The sequence below is a fragment of the Microcaecilia unicolor genome, chromosome 7 (genome assembly GCF_901765095.1).
Source record: "Microcaecilia unicolor chromosome 7, aMicUni1.1, whole genome shotgun sequence".
Taxonomy (NCBI): Eukaryota; Metazoa; Chordata; class Amphibia; order Gymnophiona; family Siphonopidae; genus Microcaecilia; species Microcaecilia unicolor.
This window is the reverse complement of record NC_044037.1, coordinates 218,011,565-218,036,416: the sequence shown is the minus strand read 5'-3', so window position 1 is coordinate 218,036,416 and position 24,852 is coordinate 218,011,565. Positions and strand designations below refer to the sequence as shown.

General features: G+C 38.0%; 1 protein-coding gene across 1 annotated transcript in view; it reads right to left on the bottom strand.

The window, feature by feature from the left end:
• The window catches only part of TTN (titin), a 470,266-nt gene that overhangs the window by 252,489 nt on the left and 192,925 nt on the right, over nt 1–24,852 (bottom strand). The window contains exons 98-121 of the mRNA XM_030210848.1: nt 24,374–24,661; nt 23,910–24,188; nt 23,540–23,818; nt 23,170–23,448; nt 22,549–22,836; nt 19,855–20,142; nt 19,119–19,400; nt 17,856–18,134; nt 17,475–17,753; nt 17,078–17,356; nt 16,545–16,832; nt 16,081–16,359; nt 15,711–15,989; nt 15,341–15,619; nt 13,955–14,242; nt 13,458–13,745; nt 13,010–13,300; nt 11,631–11,918; nt 8,870–8,962; nt 6,817–7,105; nt 4,676–4,859; nt 4,461–4,550; nt 3,690–3,957; nt 1,842–2,102 (exon numbers count right to left, since the gene is read on the bottom strand). Coding sequence (XP_030066708.1) covers nt 1,842–2,102; nt 3,690–3,957; nt 4,461–4,550; nt 4,676–4,859; nt 6,817–7,105; nt 8,870–8,962; nt 11,631–11,918; nt 13,010–13,300; nt 13,458–13,745; nt 13,955–14,242; nt 15,341–15,619; nt 15,711–15,989; nt 16,081–16,359; nt 16,545–16,832; nt 17,078–17,356; nt 17,475–17,753; nt 17,856–18,134; nt 19,119–19,400; nt 19,855–20,142; nt 22,549–22,836; nt 23,170–23,448; nt 23,540–23,818; nt 23,910–24,188; nt 24,374–24,661 — 6,285 coding nt within the window. The remainder of the gene's footprint in view (nt 1–1,841; nt 2,103–3,689; nt 3,958–4,460; nt 4,551–4,675; nt 4,860–6,816; nt 7,106–8,869; nt 8,963–11,630; nt 11,919–13,009; nt 13,301–13,457; nt 13,746–13,954; nt 14,243–15,340; nt 15,620–15,710; nt 15,990–16,080; nt 16,360–16,544; nt 16,833–17,077; nt 17,357–17,474; nt 17,754–17,855; nt 18,135–19,118; nt 19,401–19,854; nt 20,143–22,548; nt 22,837–23,169; nt 23,449–23,539; nt 23,819–23,909; nt 24,189–24,373; nt 24,662–24,852) is intronic.

The window sequence follows — 24,852 nt, the reverse complement described above, 5'->3', positions numbered from 1 at the left end:
TTGGGTGTCTGGCTACGCCCCTGCCATTTACATCGGTTGTTCAGAGCTAACTAGGAATATTCAGCTGCTCTTGACTAGACAGTGCTGCTAAAAATGCCCATTTAGCACCCACGTTAAAACCGGCTATTTTGAGGGCTTTCTGGGATGGAGTCAGCACTTAGCTGGTTAAACGCTGACATTCAGCACTTAACTGGCTAAGATAACTGCATAAATAGGTCTGCATAAAACACAGTTCTTCTTAGCCGGTTATGGGGGTCTTTTACAATGCGTTGGTAAGCCCAATGTGGTCTTACTAAACGCTAAATTGGTACTGCCGCCGGCCCAACATAACCACCGATGGTATTTCCGCCCTCATCATGTGCCATTTTCAGGGGAAATAGAAAACCCCTAGAAATCGCTTGCGTGGCAGTAACCCTGCGGTAATCGGGCATCGCCGTTCGATGCACAGTTACCACTGGGTTATCGTGGGAGCCCTTATCGCCACCTCAATGGGTGGTGGTAAGGGCTCCCCACCGCATGGCCATGCAATAAGAGTTCTCTTACTGCATGGCCATGTTTGTCTGGGGGCTTTTTACCCGCTGTGGTAAAAAGGACTCTAACACGTGGGAAAAACAGCCCCCGCAGTTAACGGACCGTTTTTCCCACAGCTTGGTAAAAGGACCCCTATGTGCTAAATATTGTACTTAACCAGGTAAGTTTTAGCCAGCCATGTATGCCCGGATATTCAGTGCCAGAGCCCGGACATGGCGTGGCACTGAATATCCGGGCATAAAGCTGTCGGCTGTCTGCAAAAGGCCAACTACCCCCTGCTAAATATCTACCCCATATGACTAATGCTTACATAGGGGCCCTTTTACAAAGACGCGGTAGGCTCTATGCATATGCAGTGTGCGTCAAAACGAGACTACTAATAAGCTAGCATACCTTCTGGTGGTAATTTCAGATTTGGCGTGTGATCATATCGCCGGGACAAATTATTTTTTTATTTACTACTGCGCGTGATGTTTCTGGCATTAATCAGCAGTTGGCACACACCAACTGGTCACCACGCATGTAGCGTGTGAGCCCTTACCGCTAGATCAATGGGTGGCATTAAGGGCTCATGTCGTAAATAGGTGTGTGCTGGTTTCAGTTTTACCACAGGCCCTTTTCCTGGCCCACTGAAAAAAGCCCTTTTCTCCAGACTTGTAAAAACTGGCTCAGAGCATGCCAAAGACACCCACCCACTTTTTGCCGCAGCTTACTAAAAGGACCCCATCATCAATTGCAATTTTGATTCACCTGATGGTGCTCTGATCTTTTTCTTATGATCAGTTCAATAAGTTGGCATTTATAACCGCTTAACCAATATAGTTTAAGGTAACAAGAAACCAATTGAAGCAGTGTACTCTCAAAAATGTAAGGCAGCAATCTAAAGGATGGTACATACCTTCTTAAGTCCAGATACAGCCTATGAAGTAACTGCACATTCCCATACTCTAATTGAAAGATGAATGGAAAATAGGTTCCCAATGCATTCTCTAAAGCACAGAATACATTGATTTTCCAATGGTATTTTTACATATAGATGGAAAATAGGGTCTTGATGTAACTGTGCTCTTAAAATTGTCTAAGGCTATCAGTTTCTTATACAGTCGACCATTTCTTACCAAGGAGTTCTCACTTACATTTATTTCTTAGGAAGGAATTCTCACCAGCTCAGTTAGATTTGATGAAATATTCCCTCTCCCCCATACTCTGTCAAATTATCTTTCTTATTATGTCAGGTTTGCTACAATTTGATCTTAATTTTTACCACACTCCACTAGTTAAGGGAAAAGTATATGCATAGGTTAACAAACCTTCAACGACTAAATGAGCACTTGTTTCCAGATGTTCATATCTGCAGGAATAGCGTCCCTCATCTTCTTTGCTCAGATCTTTGATGAAGAGTCTCTGTACTTTATCACTTACATCTGCAGAATATTTATCACCAAGTTTTATGATTTTGTCGTTTCTGCGCCATTGGGTTTTTGCATTTGGAACAGAGAACTGGCAATCCAGTGTGCATGTTTCACCCTCCTTGAAGTAAGTATCCTCAAGATGCTTTTCAATTGCAGGTTCTGTAGCAAATAAAAATTCTATATTTAGTGCATGCATATAATAATTCTATTTTCATATGTTGGAAATTCCTGAGAACCACTACAAGTCTGAAAGCTAAGCTTTTCTGAATTTATATATTTTCAGATTTTTGTGTTTGGTTGGACTCATAGATTGTATACTGTCCTCTTACCCATGTGTCTCTCTCTAATTTCCTCCTAGAACTTTACTGACTTCATCTCCGTCTATTTTATACAGTCTGTGCCCTAATCATGGCTGGACAGATAGGCCAGTGATGGGCAGGGGCAGACTTCTATGGTCTGTGCAAATCAAGATCAAGTATGCATGCAGCATCACATCATGCCTTATGCTATGAGTTCATCTTGTTGTGTAGATTGGATGGGTCATACAGGTATTTATTTGGCATCATCTGCTATGTTACTATCCAGCTTATAATCGAAAGTAATCGCCGGCTATTTCCCGACACAAATTGGGATATGGCCGGCGATTTCGCAAAAGCGGCGAAAAGCATATAATCGAAAGCTACATTTGTGATAGCTTCGCCGCTTTCCCTTTGCCTCGCCGGCGAAAGTTCAAAGGGGCGTGTTGGCGGCGAAGTGAAGGCGGGACATGGGCAGGCTTGGGCGTGGCTACCAGATGGCCGGCTTTCGCGGATAATGGAAAAATAAAACCCGGCGATAAGCAGTATTTCGCCGGGTTTACTTGGTCCTTTTATTTTCACGACCAAGCCTCAAAATGGTGCCCCAACTGACCAGATGACCACCGGAGGGAATGGGGGATGACCTCCCCTTACTCCCCCAGTGGTCGCCAACCCCCTCCCACACTAAAATTATTAAAATACAAACCTTTTTTGCCAGCCTGTATGCCAGCCTCAAATGTCATACCCAGCACCCTGACAGTAGTATGCAGGTCCCTGGAACAGTTGTTGTTGGTTGCAGTGGACTGCAGAAAGGCAGAGCCAGGCCCACCCCCCCCCCCCACCCTGGGTAATGTTGAGCCCAACCAAATCCCCCAAAACCCACTGTACCCACATGTAGGTGCCCCCCTTCAGCCCTTAGGGCTAGGGTAATGGTGCACACTTGTGGGCAGTGGGTTTTGGGGGGGATTTGGGGGACTCAGCACACAAGGGAAGGGTGCTATGCACTTAGAAGCTAATTTGGTTGTTTATAAAAGATGTTTGAAGTGCCCCCTAGGGTGCCCGGTTGGTGTCCTGGCATGTCAGGGGGACCATTGCACTACAAATGCTGGCTCCTCCCACGGCCAAATGCCTTGGATTTCGCCGGGTTTGAGATCGCCGGCAGTTTTTTCCATTATCGCGGAAAAACAAAAGTGGTGATCTCAAACCCGGCGAAATCCAAGGCATTTGGCCGGGCCACACCGTATTATCGAAAAAAAAAGATGGCCGGCCATCTTTTTTGAAAATACAGTTCCGGCCAGCTGTTGCGCCGCCGCCAAAATAGATCACCGGTGACCTATTTCACCGGCGACATTCGATTATTCCCCTCTATGTTTTCAATGCATGTGCAGTGCAATACAATTAAACTGAAGCTTATTTTACTTTTTAATACAAACTTTAAATAAATACTTACCAATCACGGTTAGCTTAGCACTAGAGATATGCGGACCACAGACAACTCTATAATTGCCTTGATCTTCAAGTTGGCAGTTTCTGATATGAAGTATGTGACGATCATCCTCAATGCTTATTTGATACTTCTCATTAGATTCCAATTTTTGAGTTCCTTTGTACCAGGAGAGTTTGATTTCTGGATAATTTATCTTAATTTCACATTCGAAGACAGCATCATTCTTTGTTAATACTGTTTGGCTTTCAATATCCTGGATCAGAGTGATAGGCTGAAAAAAACCCCATCAATTAGGTCTCAACAACATCATCTTTATGCTGCTGTTATTTGTGGACCCAGCAGTTTCTTCCCACTTCTTTGTGTTTCCAGCTCATTTGGACCAAGGACTGAGATCTAATGCCATGAGCCTTTATTTGCAACTACCTGGGAATCTTTTCCTTTATCTTATCCCCTCTCCAAAACACATCATCTGGTCATTCCAATGGGGGTCCTGGACTGGGGGCCATATCCTAGGGCTCATTCTGAAACTCTGTAATCTTGGGCCTTAAATCCAGTCACTAGGTTTCACTCATTCTTAAGCAATGTTCACAACACCCTTCCCACTCTTACGAATGCCCATGATACCCTTCCCTCTGCAGCATTCTGAGTGTCAGGCAACCTGAGGAACAGAAGACCCAATATATGGATTGGGACTTTCTGCTTGGCAATGCAAAGTTCTTGTCACCTGAGCCACTGGACCAGCTCTTTAGCTTCAGTAATGTTAAAGTTACTTACATCTGCTTGTGTGAGCCTTTGCTGAATAAACGTCACAAGTTCATCAAACTCCTTTTCTTCCACTCGGACCCTTTCTATTCCTTCAAGTTCCTGTAATAAGTTAAATAAGATTGTTATATTCAATCTCATTAGAAAATACATCACACTAGTCATGATATAGATTAGAGGATTACAGAACCAGAGGTATCTGAGAATAGCTGAGGAGCATTACTTACTATCCTCTGCCTTTCTTCCTCTTCTCTTTCTGCTTTTAGCAATTCAAATGCTTGAAGCAGGCCACGAAAATCTGTAATTCCATACATGCGGGCATACTTCTCATATTCCTTAGGATCAACATTTTTTAGAAGTTCCATGATATCAATGATCTGCTCTTCTTCTTCCTTCTTTGTGGTTGGGGTCCTATACAAATAATAAGTAAATTATGGGAAAAAAATCATCTGTGATGATAGTCACTGTACGAAAACCAAGACAAATATATATATATATATATATTTTTAAAGTAGCTGACACTACCATGCTTATGATGGTGGTGTTTGCTTCAGAACATATCTTCTAAATTACCAGTGTCAGAAACAGAATGTGTCATAAAGTGGTTTGTAACCATTACAGTGAATAGACATGACTTGTGTACATGACCATTCTGTTCAAAAGCAATCCACTGGTCTAAGTTTTGCAGACACATTTTGATGACTGCAATGGCCATTTAACAATGGTTCTTGCTCATATCAATTATTATAAACTTATGGAGCCTGGGTTCTTTAATGTATGATCATCAGACTATGTACGAAAAAACAAAACAAAGCAAAACTATATATCTATATCTACAGGGAGCCCAATGTTTAATAAAAGCTGATCTCCCAAATTAGGCTCCTAAATTAGGTGCCCTTTTACTATGCGGCAGAAAGCCCACTGCGTGCCAATCTGGAGCTACCGCTGGCCCAATGCAGGTGCCAGCAGTAGTTCCACCCCCAGAGTGCAGCATTTCCGGTGCTAGTGGACATATTCAAAAATTACCCAACAGTAATCGGTCACTGCCGCATGCTACCCGGTTACCGCATGTCTAGCGCAGGGCCCTTTTTAACACAGCTTAGTAAAAGGGCCTTTTAGTGCCCTATCTTCAGCCAAACGTAGGAGCATAACTGTTCAGCTGAAAATTTATCCTAATTTAGGAGCTTAAAAGTTATGCTTATAAATTTAAGCCTGCCATTCATCTGCCTATGAGCCTAATTAATGCTAAGTTCCTAACTCCTTTTTCCCACCCTAAATCTGCCCCTTGCTGCCACCCACTTTTTATGCTCCTAAATTTAAGAGTTTTGTGAAATCTTGAGTATAAAGTTACTCACTCAGCTCTAGTAAGTTTTCAAAGAAGCCAATTTATATGCATAACTCTGAAAGCTAGGAGCATAAATCCATTGAATATGGGGCCCAGGATTTACAATTACATCTTCCAATTTTATGCCATTTACTTTCATACATAAGTAAGGGTTTGTTGTCAAAGGTTCTCCAGAAAGTACACAATGGAAGCAATAACTTGATGAATTAAGCTAATTTGTGGGATATTTATTTTTAAGTCCTTGGGCCCTGTTTACTAAGTTGTGCTGTAGGTGCGTAAACTTTTTAGCGTGCGCTAATGCTACAGACACCTACAGGAATATAATGGGTGTCTGTATCATTAGCGCATGCTAATTTTTAGCGCACATGGAGGGTAATTCTATAATGAGGTGCCTAATATAGATGCTGGTTATAGTTTCTATATTAAAGCCTATTCTATAAAGAAAAATAGGCATCTACTTTTTAAATTGCAAATGACTGAAAAAGTGTGTACATTAAAGTGTAAATGTCTGTGCTTAGATGTTAGTCCATGTGTATGTACATAAGTGATAGAAATCTATAATTTAGGTGTGGATCTGGCATTCCGTTCATGCTCTACTCGAGCTCAGCCAGTGTATTCACTCATCAGCAAAGTAGGTGTCATCAACTTATGGCATGTGCTTCTCCACTACTCAGTATGCTGTAAGATGTAACTTGTGTATGAAAATTTCTAGAATACCGCCATTTATGTGCCTTCCTGCTGTCTAGTACTAGGTGGTTCATTGTAGAATTACTCCCACAGTATGTCAGTTTAGAGCAGAATTTCTTGTATAAGAATAGCTGATTATGTTTTGTTTAAATTGGTATATATAGACTCAGAATCCTACTTACCTATGTTTTTGCCCTATGAATAAAGAAAGTTAATTTAATTGATGCCTCTTGCTTGAACTTTCCCTATCAGTATACACACTATTCATGACAATTGTTTATAAACAGTCCATTAACATTTACACACTTGTCACGTACACTGATCTGAATTACTTACCTCTTTAGTTTTGCTTTAAGATCTCCTTCAATTTCAACTATTTCTTTCTTCTTCTCCTCAACCTGAAGAGTCACAGAGCATTCAATTTCACCATGTTTGTTGGTGGCTACACATCTGTACTGTCCAGAGTCAGTTTTTGTAACACCTTTTATTTCAAGTTTGGCCTCCTCTCCTTTCTGCTGGATAATGAGGCGTCCTGCATGATTGAGCTGTCTCCATTTACCCTTCATCCATTTTACATTTGGAAGTGGATCGCCTCCAACTTTAGCAATAAATGTTGCTGTAGTTTCTGAAAATAACATGAATTTAAGAATTTATCTTATAGTAAGCTCTGGTAGAAGCAAAACACAACATGTAGGACAGAAAATATAGTGGCCCTTTTACTAAGGTGTATTAAGCAGTTAGGAGTAAATTCAGTAAATGGAGCCTAAAGATTAGCGCCAAAAATAGCATTAAGTGCCGAGAACCACAACTACATTTAGGTGTGACCATTTATACCAATGAAACTTTGGTGTAAATCCCTGTGCCTAAATTAGTCGCAGATTCACCTTATTCTATAACAGTGCACATAAATTGTGGGAATGTCCTTCCTATAGCCACACCCCATTTTTGCAGCAGAGTACAATATTTACAATATTTACATGTGTAGTTTTTAATTAATGCCAATTAGCATCAAAACTTGTTAGCTCCCAATTATCGGCACTAATTGGCTCATTATTCAAATAAATTGCACACATAAATTGTGCGCACGTCCAAATTTGAATGTGCAATTTAAAGTGCCATTTATAGAACTAGGAGGCCAGTATGCAATTTAGTGTGCATTAACTGTTACCACGCAAGCGCAGTAAATGTTACCCCGGTGGCATGACAGTTAGTGAATTCTAATTCTGGCATCAATTGCATGTTGTGTTAGGAAGTGGGAACTAGATGGGTATGGGCGAATACTGGGCATGGACTGCATTCTACAGTTAGCACACAGTACTTACTGTGGGCTGTCTTTGTGCAGTTAGTGCAGGGTTAGTGCATCCTGAGTACAGACACTAAACCCCGGATTCCATATAGTGTGCCTAGCGTTCTGTGCCGAAATCCAAGCATATTCTATAACAACGTGCATCAGTTAATTGGCTTAACATGCCAACCAGCGTTAACAGCACCTAACAAGCAATAATGAGCACTAATTGGCAATAATTTAAGTGCACAACTCCCTAAGCGTATTCTGTAGCGTACTGCGCCTAAATGTTAATGAGCGCAGGCAAAAGGGGGCATGGTTATGGGCGGGGAAATGGGCATTTCATACATTCCAAAATGTATACGTGTTGTTACAGAATATGGCCCTCTGTGCCTAAATCTATGCGCCAGGATTTATGCCACATTTTTGTTGGTGTAAATGGATGCACGTAGTTTTGGGCACTAGGATATCGACTAAGCATGCTCTATATACCACGCCTAAATCTAGGCAGTGCTTATAGGATACGCTTAGGCAGAAATGTTTTCCATGCTGATTTTTTAAGCGCCATATATAGAATCTGGTCCTAAAAGGGCAATTCTATAACACATCATTTATATTTATGTGCCAATTACGTGCCTAAAGGTCAGAATATTGATATTTTTGCATCTAAGTGTACACTTACCTGTGAAAAAGTCAATAGGCTGAATAATTGGTATTCTACAAATATGTGCTCAAATGGCATATCATGTACTCTAGGGGGGCATTCACATAGTAGGGCAACATATCTTACCCTTATGCCTGCTACATGTAGACACCCCTAAATATCTACAAGGTGTACAAGAGGGTGCCAGATGCGCTGGTACTGGGTTTACACTAGTATTCTATAAGGACACTTGTGTGCCCAAGTGTCCTTACAGAGTAGGTTTTCACCCTTTATTACCAGAATGCCATGTTGTAGAATTGCCCCCTAAGTGCATCTCTGTTAATTGTAACCAGGTTTGACACATATTAAGTTTTGCTGTTAAGGCACGGTAAGTGCAAAAATTTAACACGTTTTAGTAAAACAGCCCCATAATGAATGATAAGATTCAACAGGATTCTTACTTTCAAGTACTCTCAGGCTTTTAGGTTCTGATGCAAAGAAGAGTTTTCCATCTGTTGGTGCTTTCTTTACCACTGTAACAGCAGCTTCTTTTTCTGGAGAAAATAAGTACAGGCATTGAGTTTGAATAGTTTTATTTAATGATACAAGTATATATAATCATATCAGACATACTATTTATACATGCCTACCTCTGTGCAGAAAGAACTGCTTTATGTGCAGGAGTGGCTTTTAAAATTGTCCTCTTAATCATTTTCTCTTAAGTTGATAACATGAGTTATATATTACCTTTTAAAAATAATAACTATAATTTTACGTAATTAATGCTTAGTAAAAGGAACTTCGTAGAAAGAGTTGTGTGTTGTAGAAAATGACCTACAGTCAGTTTAAAATTTAGGGCCTCTTTTATAAAGCTGTGCTACTGATTCCCATGTGGCAAATGAGAGGAAGCCCATAGGAATTAAATGGGCTTCATCTCATTTCTCATGCAGGAATCGCTAGAATGGCTTTGTAAAAGAAGCCTGTGAAGAAACAGTGGGTTTTAAGCCTGAAAAATGTATTGGATATTTTCCTTCATTAATTATGTCCTGAAGTTTATTTCTCCTATTTGGCCAGCAGTTGGTGTTTCTTTACTGTAAAGCTGTTACAGAGAACTGAATGTTCTTTTTTTTAGTTTTAGCACACAAACAGGAAGCAAGAAGCAGTATATTTTTGAAATTTTGTTGTTCTGGGCTCTGGCCCAGGAGCACATTTTCATTTGAAGTGTACTGGCTTTTGCTCCGGTCTTAGCCAGGAAAAAGAGAGAGACAGATCTCTTTGCTAAGGCCCTGTAAACAGTTACATTTGATAACTTGTGAGCAGCTATATGTCCTGATCTTCTCAGGTACTTTTCAGAAAGTATACAAATGTTTAGTTAGTGTTATAATTGATCCATATTTCAGTTACCTATTATTGTTTGCTGATTGCACTTTGTTCCACTGTTCAATTTTTAAGACAATAAACAATATTTAGTTTATTTCCTCTCTTTCTGGACTGATAAATTCCTGGTGGCTCATATATTAGGTCTGTGAGTGCTTTCTGGGACTGTGGGACCACTGGAAGTATGGCCCCAGTAACCTAGAAATCACTGGGGGTAATTTGAGAGCAGAAGACTTGGCCAGAGGTGGTTGTGACCCAGTCGGTGAGAGGAGGGTGCTAGTGTAGAGCACAAGCAGCAGGTGCAGGTAGATCTGAGCTGTGCTGGGGATAGACCCTCTAAGTGGTCGTGGGGTAACCCCAGGCAGGTGACTAGGCATTTCATGATAAAGCCCTTAATTTGTTTTCTAAGGTAGAACCACATTCTAGGTTTTACAGTTTGGCACACTGAGTAGGAAATCTGAATTATAACTGAATTAAATTAACAGAATTACTGGGCTCTGTTTTAAAAGCTGACCATTTGCATGCTTTTTGGTAGGAAATAGTTTCAATAGAAAATACTTTCAAATGTTTTTCAAAACATGAATGGTTGTATCCACCAACTTAAGGGGCCATTTACTAAGGTTGGCTAGCATTTTTAGCTCATGCTAGAAATCAGCTGGCGCTAAATGCTGAGACGCCCATTATGGGTATCTCAGCGTTTAGCACCAGCTGATTTTTATTGCGTAGTAAAAACACTAGCGCACCTTAGTAAAAGATCCCCTAAGTTGAATACATCTATAAAGGCCTTTTGCACAGTTTTCTATAGGAATTACATTTTTCCCAAAATTAAAAATGATATATGCTTTTGTTTCTGTTATTTACTCTTTTTCATATCTTATAAAACAAGGTTTATTTAAAAAAGGAAGAGTCAACAAGTGAGATTAAGTAGGGATATAATTGAAACAGTAGGAATTCACCCCATTGATTGATTTTCCCCTCCTATAATCAGATTTTTAAAATTCTTTATGGAGAACACTAGCTTTTGTTCTCAGATTAGGGCACTTTTGAAAATTTATGGTGTCAGAAGTATACATACAGGTGATAAGTGTACAATGGCAAATTTCATGAAAGTACAGGTCTACAAAAGTCCTCCTTTTTCAAGGTGTTCTTTATCTCATTTGGGCTTGGATAAAATCATTTAAAAAATCACATTTGACAAAAAACTAACCTCCCCTGAAAATAATGCATATATCTATCTCAAAAATAATGTTCAATTCAGCCCCCCCCCCCCCATTAATGCTGTTTATTAGGGAAGTCACTTTTGATTTCTTAATACATGAAACCCCTTAAGTTTCTTATTGGTCTTACATGTTTATCTTGACTAAAATACAAGCTTTTTAATCAGTGACTTTAATCAGTAACTGATTAAAGGAAAAAGTTCAAAGGACCCTATTGGCACACTGATTGCAGTGTGAATCACCAAGAAAGCACAAACACATAAGTAAGGTAATGCTTAGTTCCCCTCAGTCTAGAAGGGGTGCTGTGGGAAGACTTCTAGAGAGAGAGAGAGAGAGAGAGAGAGAGAGAGAGATCTTCACTAATAAGAATTTGCTGGGAAATTGTTTTTAAACTTGGGGAAAGGGAATTAAATAGGTAACCTCAGGACTTTTAAGTTACTCTTCTCACTTAGTAAAGAAGTTTAAGGAATAGTTTTTCTTAGCATATGTCTCTGTTACAGTTCCATAGGCTAGCATTTAAGGGGGCTATTACTGTAGTATTAGTATAAAGCACAGCTAATAGGCACAGGAAGCCAGAAAGTAAAACAAAAATGTATTAAGTCATCTGACTTTTTCATTAATACTTTACCTTGTACGGTCACTTTGGCTTTGCAAGAATCACTTCCTGCTACATTAGTAGCTTTGCACACGTATTCGCCTGTATCAGTTTTGGCAACTGATTTTAGTACCAAATTGGCTGTTCCTTTAAAAAAGCTCAGGTTGCATTTATCAGAAGATTTTATTTCCCTGCCAGCCTTCAGCCACTGAATCTTGATTGGCTGAGAACCTTGGACATGGCAGCTAAGCTGCAGGTTTTCTCCATCTGAAACAGTCACTGGTGAAAGAGCTACATCAAAGACTGGAGACAGTTTTGACTCTGCAAATGAAATAATTTTCACAAGCAAATAAGAAATTCAGAAGAATTCAAGAGGTTAATCATAAAGAAGATATGGAGTTAATGGCTAGCATGTTTTCTGTAACTGTTGAGACATTTACAGCTGTATAAGTTATACCATTGTCTTTTTTGGAAGGAAATTGGGCTTTGACTCTCCTGTTGTTGACCCCTGATGCACCCCCAAAGTAACTGAACTGTGGCTATGCTGGCATATTTTATATTAAAAGGACTCTTAGATTCCAGCTGTTTCTGTGTGATCCACTTCATTTGTATAACAGTATGAGAAAAATAAGTCAGGTACTGTAACTCAGTGATAGTGAGATAGAAATGAGTCAATTTTCTGGATAAAGTGTTTTAATTTAATACTGGAAAAAGTGCAAGTGTAAAAATTGTAAATTGATTAAAAAGTAAATCCACCTTGAAGAATAACAAATGTGAATATAATTTATATAAAATAGCTATAATATGGGGGTCTGACCTGATAATTTCCTTAGGTGTCTATTAAAAAAGAAGTATGAGGAATATAGAGAATATATAGAAGTTGAAATTTTCCATCTAAGAAGGCATGTGTTTTAGACTACAGTCTCAAGTAATAAAAATCAGTACTTCCATATATAATTACCAGCATTTTTACATAGAAGCTGCCAAATGATGGTGCTCTTATTCTGCACTTGTAGGTTCCTAAAATCAATGATCCTACTATACATGCTGGTGTCCCTATACTTATTGTTCCAAAGGCTTCACATTCAGTAGAGCTTTTTGAAAAATGCTGAGGGAGTTTTGAACATCTTAACTTAGATGTCCTAACTTCTGCCTCATTGTCCTAAGCAAACTTTCCAGAATTCTCCTAATATACAACTCTGACATGAAAAGCCTCCCATTGATCAATCAGGCAATACCAGGGGATCACGTGATCATTTTTGCAAAAGCTGCACAATACTAGTCTTTACATTGACAAGGGAAACATACAATCCTTTACTAAAATTGTTGCAATATAAACAAAGTTATTCAGTGATAAGTGGATGACAAAACACAATGAGATGGACAAAGAAGAGGTATTGTGTGAAACTAACCTTTTATAACTACTGAGGAGGTAGACAGAACACTGCCAGCATCGTTAGACACTTTGCAGGTATATAAGCCAACATCAGAGGCCCTGATTTCTTTAATATACAGGAGCACTACATTATTTTTGAATGATATTTCAATATTGGGAGTTGGTTTAATTTCCTGATTATTTAGGTACCAAGAAGCAGTTAAAGGCTGAGAGCCTGCAACGCGACCCTGAAGTTGCAAAGGTTTGCCTTGGATCTCTTCAACAGTTTCAGTCAGTTTTTGGGTGAAAGTAGGTGGTTCCTTTCGTTCTGTAATAGAATAATATATTTCAGAAATTCTGCACGAATCCTCCTGTGAACTTTAGATACTGAAGAGGGAGAATTCCAAAATACAACTTTCAAAGAAAAACATTTTAAAAATAATAATGAGAATTCAACTTTAATAATGCAATCAAACCAAAAGTACCTTGCACCCTGAGATGGGCTGTGCAGGAATCTTTTCCAACTTCATTACTGGCAGAACAAGTGTACTGTCCAGCATCTCCCTTATCTACTTTTAGAACTGTCAGGTGGGCTGTGTTGTTTTCAAAGGTGATCCTGTAGTTTCCCCCACTTCGAAGTGGTTTGTTATCTTTTGTCCAGGTGATCTTAATAGGTTGGGTTCCGGTGACATGACACTCAAAGTTGGCTGCTGCACCCACAGGAACATCAGTAGGGACAGCTTTTACATCAAAGAAAGGAGCAATCTTGCCTTCTAAAATGTAAAATGAAAAAATAGGTACTAGGATTTCTATATTTTAATTCATTAATTTTCTCATGGTGAATAACCCATCCTATAGGCTCAGAGAGAAGTTTAAGTATTATATAGATCTATCAATTACATACCCATCAAAGATCAGAGGATTTAATTCTGTAGGTAAATAAATGTGTGTTTAAAAGAAAAGAATATAAAGACTAACAAACCTTTAAGAATGAGCTTGGCACTAGAAGAAGCAGTTCCAAGGAAATTAGAAGCTTGGCAAATGTACTGACCAACATGATTCTGCTGTGTTTTCAAAATTCGAAGAGTTGCTACATTAGCTATGAATGATGTTTGGATATTAGAATCATCTTTCAAAAGTATGCTATCTTTATACCAGGACACTTCAATAGGAGAAGATCCAGTTATATGACAATCAAATGTAATTGGAGAGCCAACTGTTTCCTGAATGCCCCTTAATTCTCTTACAAAGGAAGGTGGAAGCTTGCGATCTGGAAAAAACACAAGTATAATAAAGTAAAGATTGTTGAAATATTTCCAATTAGTATTGAAAACAGCAGCAGCAGCAAAAAAACAAATCATGAGCATGATAGAGATAAAGAGGCAGATTTTAGAAAGGACATCCAACTCAAAATAGGAATGTCCAACTCAGTACATCGTATAAAGTCTATTTTTCATGTATTTTAGAACAGGATCTGCCAACATACAGCTTATTCCTAAAGACATTAGAAATGGACTTCCAAGTGCTGGCTATGTTCAGTATGAGCAACCATTTTCCAAACTGAAACATCCAGACCATGAACAGGGCAAAACAAGAGACATGGGCATCATTGTAGCAGCATAGGAATGTTAATGTTATGAAATGCTACATAGACCTCCATGTGGAGGAATAGCCTAATGGTTAGAGCAGCTGCCTGAGAAGCAGGACAGAAAAATAAAAATAAAAAAATAAAGAGAAGGACTCTGGTCCAAATCCCACTACAGCTCTTTCTGATTTTAAAAAAATTGAGCCCTCCAGGGACAGAAAAATAACTACAGTGACTTCCCTTACTCCCTCCAGTGGAGAACTGATCACTAGGAACACCGTTCTGTAACTTGGATGTGCCAGAATGCAGATCTAAATATCCACGTCCATCTTTCTGGACATAAATAAATAAATAAGCATCCGTTCCTCTTCTGAAATCAGAGTTGGATGTCCAATTTTTGTACCCTCTCTAGAACCACCCAAAAACCCCCCACACCCATACCAAACCCCCTTGCCATAAAAATGAACTGCAGTTTTAGAGGTCCACATCCCAGCTTTATACAATCATGATTTGGATATCCATGCAAAATGGACCACTACATTATGATTTTCAGACATACAAAACATGAATACAGTGTCTAATATAAGGGCCAAAGTAATCTTTTAAATCACTCTGATGTAATAAAACAAACATTTCAAAATTAGAAAGATTAGAAAGATATATCCTTCATTTTATCAATTTGTGCATGGATAAAAAATATCAAGAACATCTGTAAAGAGAATAATTAAAAGCAATGAAATCCAGAAAGATACAGAATAACTCTTAATGAAATAAAATGATCACCTTGAACAGTGACAAGAGCCAATGTGGAAGATTCTCCTACGTTGTTCTCTGCTTTGCAAGAATATACTCCACTGTCATTTATATCTACTTGGTTGAAAACCAGGATAGCAGTATTATTCCTGAAGTGCATATCATATGCAGGAGTGGGTCTTAATCTTGTATCTCCTTTGTACCAAGATACTTTAATCTCTGGAGTTCCATCAACTTGGCATTGTAAAGAAGCAGAATCTCCCACTGTCACCACCACAGGTTCCAAGGGTGTAACAAAATAAGGTGGTTCTAAAGGACAAATGATTACAAAGAGTAAGATAAAGAATTATAGTAGCTATTAAGCTATTGGCAATGAATAAGAAATAAGACGATGACACACCTTGTATTGATACAAGAGCTTGGCATGCATCTTGTCCAACGTCATTCTCAATTTGACAAGAGTATTCTCCTTCATCATCTTTTGTGTTACTGAAGATTTCCAGTATGCAAGATTTTTCTGTGGTGGTTATGCTACATTTTTCTGATTGAGTGATTTCTATGCCATCCTTCAGCCATGTGACTGAAATTGGTGGTGAACCAACGTATGTGCATTCCAGAATTATAGACTTTCCTGCCTCAACACTGTGATCATTCAGTTTCTTCACAAATGTTGCAGGTTCTATAGTAAAGATAGAAGATGGGTTATTTATTAAAATAATACAAATCCAAGCACATATACAGTCAGAAGATAAATTATTATATGGACAAACCTTTTACAGAAAGATGTGTTGTACAGGAATCTTTGCCTGCTTCATTAGTTACTTGACAAGAATATTCCCCACCCTGGAAAACCTCTACATTATAAAGCTCCAATACTGCAAGATTATTTTTCAGTGTGATATTGCAGGTTCTTCCTGGTTGTAATATGTCGCTGTCCTTAAACCAGGTAACTTTGAATGGAGGGGTTCCTCTTATGACACTTGTAAAGGTTACATTGGTGCCAGGTAAAACTTCTAAGGGATCAGGAGTCTTCTCAAAAGAGGGAGGTTCTGAACACAGAAACGAAAGATAAAAAGGATTCATCTATAACATTTAGCGGTCTATTTTTAGGATTGCAATAATATATACACATAATCACTATTTTTGCAATATATAATAAAGATTTGAATATAAAGTAAAAAGTTATTTAATTGCTGGCATACCACTTAAGCATTTTCAAAGTTTTATTACAAACCTTTTACTGATAAGGCTGCACTGCAGTCATCAGAACCAGCAGTATTAGTAGCTTCACATGTATAATTTCCACTGTCTGATCCTACAAGTGAGTTTATTTTCAAAGAACAAGTATTGTCTGTAAGAGTGGCCTGATATTTTGGTCCACTGACAATTTCCTCTTCATCATGATACCAGGTGATAGAAATGGGTGGAGATCCTGAAACTTTGCATTCCATTAAAATGGAAGAATGTAATACACCATTCACGTCTTTGAGTTTTCTTGTGAAAGATGGAGGAATAATACGATCTAAACAGTAAAAGAAAGAGAGAAATGCAAGGAAATAATTTCAAACGGAGGCTTTTACCCTTCCTTCAGTGACTCCCTATCCTATCTTTCCAGCAGGAGACACATTTGTACTATTTGCAGACTAGTTGAAAACAGTCTCCTTACTTAAGGTTGCATTAATATGCCATACTTTGCTGTACCATCTAGTTCATAATTTAATATTAAAGTATTTCTAAAATAAGGTGAAGAGAAGTTTACCAACTGACCTGAAACATCAACGGAGACTGTGCAACTGCTTTTACCAACTGTGTTGCTCACTTCAAATGTATATTCTCCTCGGTCTCCCTTTCCACAAGTGAGTATTTTTAGTGAAGCCACTTTGTTTGTGAAGCTAATTTTGTATTTTTGATCAGTTTTCAGTTGTCTTCCATCCTTAAGCCATTTAGTAGTAAGTTCTGGAGACCCTGCTACTGTACACTCCAAGGTGCAAGTTTCTCCTGCAGTGACTCTGGTTGGTTCTGCTCCCTCTACAATCCTTGCAGGTTCTGAAAGGAAATGTAACATGTACTTATCTTTCAAAATAAGGAAGAAGCTGAAATATTTACTAGCTTATGATGCAGGGCAACTGTTATATGAGATATTTCTAACAGACTTGCAACCAACCTAAAACTGTCAAAGTAGCAAAACATTCCTGTATTCCAGCGTCATTCTTGATTTGACAGGTATATTTTCCTGCATTCCCTGGTTCTGTCTCTCTAAACTCCAGAGTTACAACTTTTTCTTCAAGTGACATATGGATATTTTCACTTTCTGTGAGTATCTCTTTGTCTTTTAGCCAAAGAACAGAAATTGGTTGGGTGCCTTCAATAGTAGCTTGCAACTCAGCTGGTTCTCCAGCCATAGCAGTGAGATTACTGATCTTCTGTACAAATCTTGGTGGTTCTGAAGAAGAAAACATGAGGTCACACACAAATATCAAAGAACTAAATAAGAGCAGAATAGTATCATAAATTGTAGGAAGAAGAAAGAATATTATATACTAACCTTTTAATGCAACAGATGCAGAACAAATATCACTTCCAACCTCATTCAACACCTTACATTGATATTCACCAATGTCTGAAATACTGACATTTAGAATGTGAATGCTTGTAAGAAGGTTTTCAGCTATAACTTTGTACTTCTTGCTACTTTTAAGTTCTTTCCTATCTTTTTGCCATAAAACTTTAAAAGGAGGCGTGCCCAGAAGCTCACATTCAAGGCTCACATCGGTACCCTTCAAAGCCTCAACTGGCTGTGGTTTTTTGATGAAAACAGGAGGCTCTATAAAATAAACATCAAAAATTATTTTAAAGTATTAATAAAAGTCAAAGAGAGGTCCAATATTGATATAATTGTTGCAAGTCAAATCACAAGTATGTTTCACAGGAGGACTGGATGGGTAACCGGATTGGGACAGGGATGCTGAACTATCTACAGGTTTTCAATCAAAATCATAAGAAATTTGGTAATAAAGTGGTATAACTTTCATCTGAAATCCTTTTTTTTCAGATATACAAAATTAGATGGCTGTGTTAATCCTGATTTCAATTAATTTGTCATCACATGGTTGTGATTAAACAAATACCCTTAAAACACATAATGGGTATCCTTATTTTTTTCATAGTTCTCCATTATGTACTGATAAATTCTTATTTGTTTTGGTCCTGGTAGTTTCATCCTGTTCTTTTCATCTTCCAGATCAATTGTAATGAGTACTATGTTTACTGGGATCATGTTGCCATGAATATTCATTTACAACTGCCCAGAGGGTCTTGACTTATTTTAGAATCTCTTTCCTGCCCCTCCCCCAATACCAGCTTACTGAGGGGCAGTGTTAGCAAAGTGGGGTACTGTTCAAATGCATTAACCTGTGATCTTTTAGCACAGGATTCGTTTTGTGCAATGAGACCTATGGTTACTAATAACTGGGGTTAACATAAAATAGCATCCTCAACCTCAATGGAGTTCATCATATTTATTATATATTTATTTTCTAATATTTTTCTATTATTCAAATTTATCTATGGCTTCTTGGTTTAGGGCACACTACAAATATGTTAATAAATAACTAATTATTGATTTCCTACATTTAAGTCATGAATTAATGATGATTCATCAATATAACTTTGAAAAGATAGCTTCCTTTCCACTTTAAGGCACAGAAAGAAGGTTACAGTGGCAAAAACTTGAAGTATAGTAGAAAATTAAAAGTCTAGAAGCATGGTAGAAAATTAAGAATAGGAGGTGCTGTGAATCAGTTCTGACCTTTTACTTTTAAGGCGATGCTAGAGCTTGCTCTACCATAACTGTTGTGTGCCTCACAGGTGTAATCTCCACTGTCTTCAATGGTAGCATCAGTAATTTCAAGAACTGCCATCAGATCAACAAATGACATTCTGTACTTTTTACTGGCTCGAATTTCACTCTCATTCTTGTACCAAATGGCTTTGATTTCTGGGGATCCACTTATTTTGCAATGGAACTCAGTTGAGTCTCCCTGTTTCACAACTCTGGAAGCTTCTAACTTCTTAACAAATTTCGGTGGTTCTGTAAAGCAAAAGAAAACACCTATCCAATGAAACTGAATAAGAGATATAAGCTTTTGTGAAGTATGAAATAATTCTTTATATTACTGAAAACAAAAGTAAAAATATATTTATGCACAGTAAAAACTTGGAAGTGGTTAGAAGAACATAAAAAATGAAGTCGAATTTGGATGAATTATATCTTTTCTTTCTTAGCAACTCAAAAGAAAAGAATTAATTTCTGCCTCATATTAAGCTATTTCTTCAGAAGTAATATATTCTTTTCAAACCAGTTTTGAATATTTAGGGCTCTGCTTTACGGAGAACCTTTCCAAAGAAAAAGTTACAGATTTCAGAAAATAGCACATTTGGAACTAAAGGAGGATATGTTGGCACTGACATCAGTTTTAAAACATGGAAAATAAAATAAAATAAGTTATGTCCAATAAAAAAGGTATCATCTAAAGCAAAAGTACCTTGCACCCTGAGCTGGGCTGTGCAGGAATCTTTCCCAACCTCATTACTGGCAGAGCAAGTGTACTGTCCAGCATCTCCCTTATCTACTTTTAGAACTGTCAGGTGGGCTGTGTTGTTTTCAAAGGTGATCCTGTAGTTTCCTCCACTTCGAAGTGGTTTGTTATCTTTTGTCCAGACGATCTTAATTGGTTCTGTTCCGATGACATGACACTCAAATTCGGCTGCTGCACCCACAGGAACATCAGTAGGGACAGCTTTTATATCAAAGAAAGGAGCAGTCTTGCCTTCTAAAATATAAGATAAAAAAATACATATTGGGATGTCTATATTTTACTTCATTAATTAATGCATTCTTTTTTTCTTAGTGAATGGCCCAGCCCACAGGCTTCAGGAGAAGAGGAAGTATTGTATATCTATCAAAAGATACATATTTATGTTTATTAACATATAAGGAGGGGCATTTTCAAATTTTGGCTGTCGGACTTTGGACGTTTTGGGCTAGATTCTATATATGGCGCCTAAAAATCCACAAGGATTAAATTTCCATTTAAGTGTATTCTATAAGAGGCATCTTGATTTAGGCACAGTATACAGAATATGCTTGGTTGCTATCCCATCACCTAGAACTAAGCGTATCCATTTACACCAAGGAAAATGTGATGTAAATACTGTCGTGTAAAGTTAGGTGCAGAGGGACATATTTTTTATTTATTTATTTTTGTTACATTTGTACCCCGCGCTTTCCCACTCATGGCAGGCTCAATGCGGCAGGCAATGGAGGGTTAAGTGACTTGCCCAGAGTCACAAGGAGCTGTCTGTGCTGGGAATCAAACTCAGTTCCTCAGTTCCCCAGGACCAAAGTCCACCACCCTAACCACTAGGCTACTCCTCCACTGTGCGTAAGTTTTGGAACACCCACAAAACACCCATTTCCACACCCATAACCATGCCTCTTTTTGGCTCTGTTCATTAGAATTTAGGCGCTTTGCATTACAGAATATGCATGCATTTTAATTATTGCCAATTAGTGCTCATTATTGTTTGTTAAGTGCTGTTTAAAATGATGATTGTTTTGATATGTCAATCAAGTAATGCGTATTGTTATAGAATATGCTTGGATTTTGGCGCAGAACTTAAGGCGCAATATATAGAATTCGGCAGTTTGTGCTAAACATCCCAAATCCAAATAGATAATATAGCCATTTTTGAAACAGCAAAACTTCCATTTTTTTTCTCAAAAATGATCACATGCTAGATGGTTTTCTGCTCTCTGCGTTTGTCTTTTTGGTCCATTTTTGAAATAAAAAGGTCCAAGTGCAAAACGCAAAAAATCAAGCTGTTGGGATGAAGGAGAAGCCAACAATCTTAGCAGACTAGCCACACAGACATCCCAGGAGAGCAATGGTGCACCCTAGGGGGCACTGCTGTGGACTTCATATCAAAACTCCCAGGTACACATCTTACTATTACCCCCTTATCTTGTCTGCTGAGCCCTCTGAAACCCACCCAAAACACACTTCCCCCAATGTACACCAATACAATAGCCCTTATAGGTGAAGGGGTCAACTATATGTAGGTACAGTAGGTTTTTGGCGAGTTTTGGAGGGCTCACAGTTTCCAGCACAAGTATGACAGGTGCAGTGAGATATGGGCCTGGGACATTCTTCTCTATAGAACACTGCACTGACCACTACACTACTCCAGGGACTTGCTTGCTGCTCTAATAGAACTAGCGATAACATCTGAAGTTGTCATAGAGGCTGGTAAGTACTATTTTTATTCACATCTTGGGAGTGGAAGGGGGTCAGTGACCACTGGGGGAGTATGGGGGGGGGGGTCATCCTTGATTCCCTCCAATGGTTATCTGATCATTTAGGGCACCTTTTTGTCCCTTATTGTTCTAATAACTGGTCTAGATCAAAACATTGAAGTTTTAGCCCTAGATGTTTTCATTTTGTTCCATTAAGGCTATAAATCGTCTAAGTGTTAGGGGCATCCTAAGCACTAATACTGCCCCCAAAACACCCTGACACAACCCTTTGTGATTTGGATGCACTGCAGACAAATTGCATAGATAAATGTCTGCAAAATAGGTTTCAAAAATACTGATTTGGACATTTTGAGAATAAATTTGACCAAATGCAGCTTTGTGACACTTTTTGGATGTTTTTCTGTTTTGAAAATGAGCCCTTTAGTGTAATGCTTATCCAAAAAAAAAAGGCAGAATGGTTTACAAAAATACAAATAACTATACAATAAAACAAAGTAAAAAGTATTTAAAATTCAATAAAAAAATAAAGGAAGGATAAAGACATTGCTATTAATTCTCATCTGCAGCCCTGCACATCAGTCAGTTTCCTTTCACTGAAAGCGTAATCAGAAATCAATAAAATCATCGGTTCCACTTTAAGACTTTTAAATTTATTTTTACCTCTAAGATTGGGGAAGAGTGTTCCATAATGTTGGTGTGAAATTTAAAATTGTTGCCACTGTTAACACATATTAAAGTAGAAGATTTAGGACCTCTTTTATATCAAGCTGTGCTAGTGGCTCCCAGTGCGGTAATGCTGATAAGTGGGCTCTGTGGGCACTGCCGTGTGGGACCCGCTAGTATGGCTTGATAAAAGAGGCCCTTAATTCCATACAAAAACAAACATGTTAAAAAAAGAAAAATAATTTAAAGACTAACAAACCTTTAAGAATGAGCTTGGCACTAGAAGAAGCAGTTCCAAGGAAATTAGAAGCTTGGCAAATGTACTGACCAACATGATTCTGCTGCGTTTTCAAAATTCGAAGAGCTGCTACATTAGCTATGAATGATGTTTGGATATTAGAATCATCTTTTAAAAGTACGCCATCTTTATACCAGGATACTTCAATAGGAGCAGAACCCATTATGTGACAATCAAATGTAACTGGTGAGCCAACTGTTTCCTGAATTTCCCTTAACTCTCTTGCAAAGGAAGGTGGAAGTTTACGCTCTGGAAAAAAAAACCACAAGTGTAATACAGTAAAGTTTCCTGAAAGATTTCCAGATAGCAATGGAAACAGAAGAAAGAAAATAATGACAATGGCACAAACACTATATAAAAATAAAAAAATAAAAGAAAATTTCTTCTTTTGAATCACTTTGCTGTATAGAAAAATCTTTTGAAAATTATTAAGGTTGATTACTTTCATTAGAAAGATCTACTCTTCATTTTACAATCTGTGCAGAGATAAAAAATATGAAGAACACCCACAAAATAAAGTAATTAAAAACCAATGAAACCTTCATAGATAAAGAATGACTTCTAATAAAATAAAATAAGCACCTTGAACAGTTAAAATAGCCACTGTGGATGCTTCTCCTACGCTGTTCTCTGCTTTGCAAGAATATACTCCACTGTCATTTGTATCCACTTGGTTGAAAGCCAGGATAGCAACATTGTTCCTGAAATGTATATCATACGCAGGAGTGGATCTTAATTTCATATCTCCTTTGTACCAAGATACTTTAATTTCTGGAGTCCCATCAATTTGGCATTGTAAAGATGCAGAATCTCCAATTGTCACCATCACAGGTTCCAAGGGTTTAACAAAATAAGGTGGTTCTAAAGGACAAAATTATTAGAATGAGTAAGATGAAGCATTACAGCAGATATTCTGCTAAGAGGAATAAAAATGAATATAAGGATGGCACACCTTGTATTGATACAAGAGCTTGGCATGCATCTTGTCCAACGTCATTTTCAATTTGACAAGAGTATTCTCCTTCATCATCTTTTGTGTTACTGAAGATTTCCAGTATGCAAGATTTTTCTGTGGTGGTTATGCTACATTTTTCTGATTGAGTGATTTCTATGCCATCCTTCAGCCATGTGACTGAAATTGGTGGTGAACCAACATATGTGCATTCCAGAATTATAGACTTTCCTGCCTCAACACTGTGATCATTAAGTTTCTTCACAAATGTTGCAGGTTCTATAGTAAAGATAGAAGATGGGTTATTTATTAAAATAATACAAATCCAAGCACATATACAGTCAGAAGATAAATTATTATATGGACAAACCTTTTACAGAAAGATGTGTTGTACAGGAATCTTTGCCTGCTTCATTAGTTACTTGACAAGAATATTCCCCACCCTGGAAAACCTCTACATTATAAAGCTCCAATACTGCAAGATTATTTTTCAGTGTGATATTGCAGGTTCTTCCTGGTTGTAATATGTTGCTGTCCTTAAACCAGGTAACTTTGAATGGAGGGGTTCCTCTTATGACACTTGTAAAGGTTACATTGGTGCCAGGTAAAACTTCTAAGGGTTCAGGAGTCTTCTCAAAAGAGGGAGGTTCTGAACACAGAAAAGAAAGATAAAAAGGATTCATCTATAACATTTAGCGGTCTATTTTTAGGATTGCAATAATATATACACATAATCACTATTTTTGCAATATATAATAAAGATTTGAATATAAAGTAAAAAGTTATTTAATTGCTGGCATACCACTTAAGCATTTTCAAAGTTTTATTACAAACCTTTTACTGATAAGGCTGCACTGCAGTCATCAGAACCAGCAGTATTAGTAGCTTCACATGTATAATTTCCACTGTCTGATCCTACAAGTGAGTTTATTTTCAAAGAACAAGTATTGTCTGTAAGAGTGGCCTGATATTTTGGTCCACTGACAATTTCCTCTTCATCATGATACCAGGTGATAGAAATGGGTGGAGATCCTGAAACTTTGCATTCCATTAAAATGGAAGAATGTAATACACCATTCACGTCTTTGAGTTTTCTTGTGAAAGATGGAGGAATAATACGATCTAAACAGTAAAAGAAAGAGAGAAATGCAAGGAAATCATTTCAAAGTGAGGCTTTTACCCTTCCTTCAGTGACTCCCTATCCTATCTTTCCAGCAGGAGACACATTTGTACTATTTGCAGACTAGTTGAAAACAGTCTCCTTACTTAAGGTTGCATTAATATGCCATATTTTGCTGTACCATCTAGTTCAT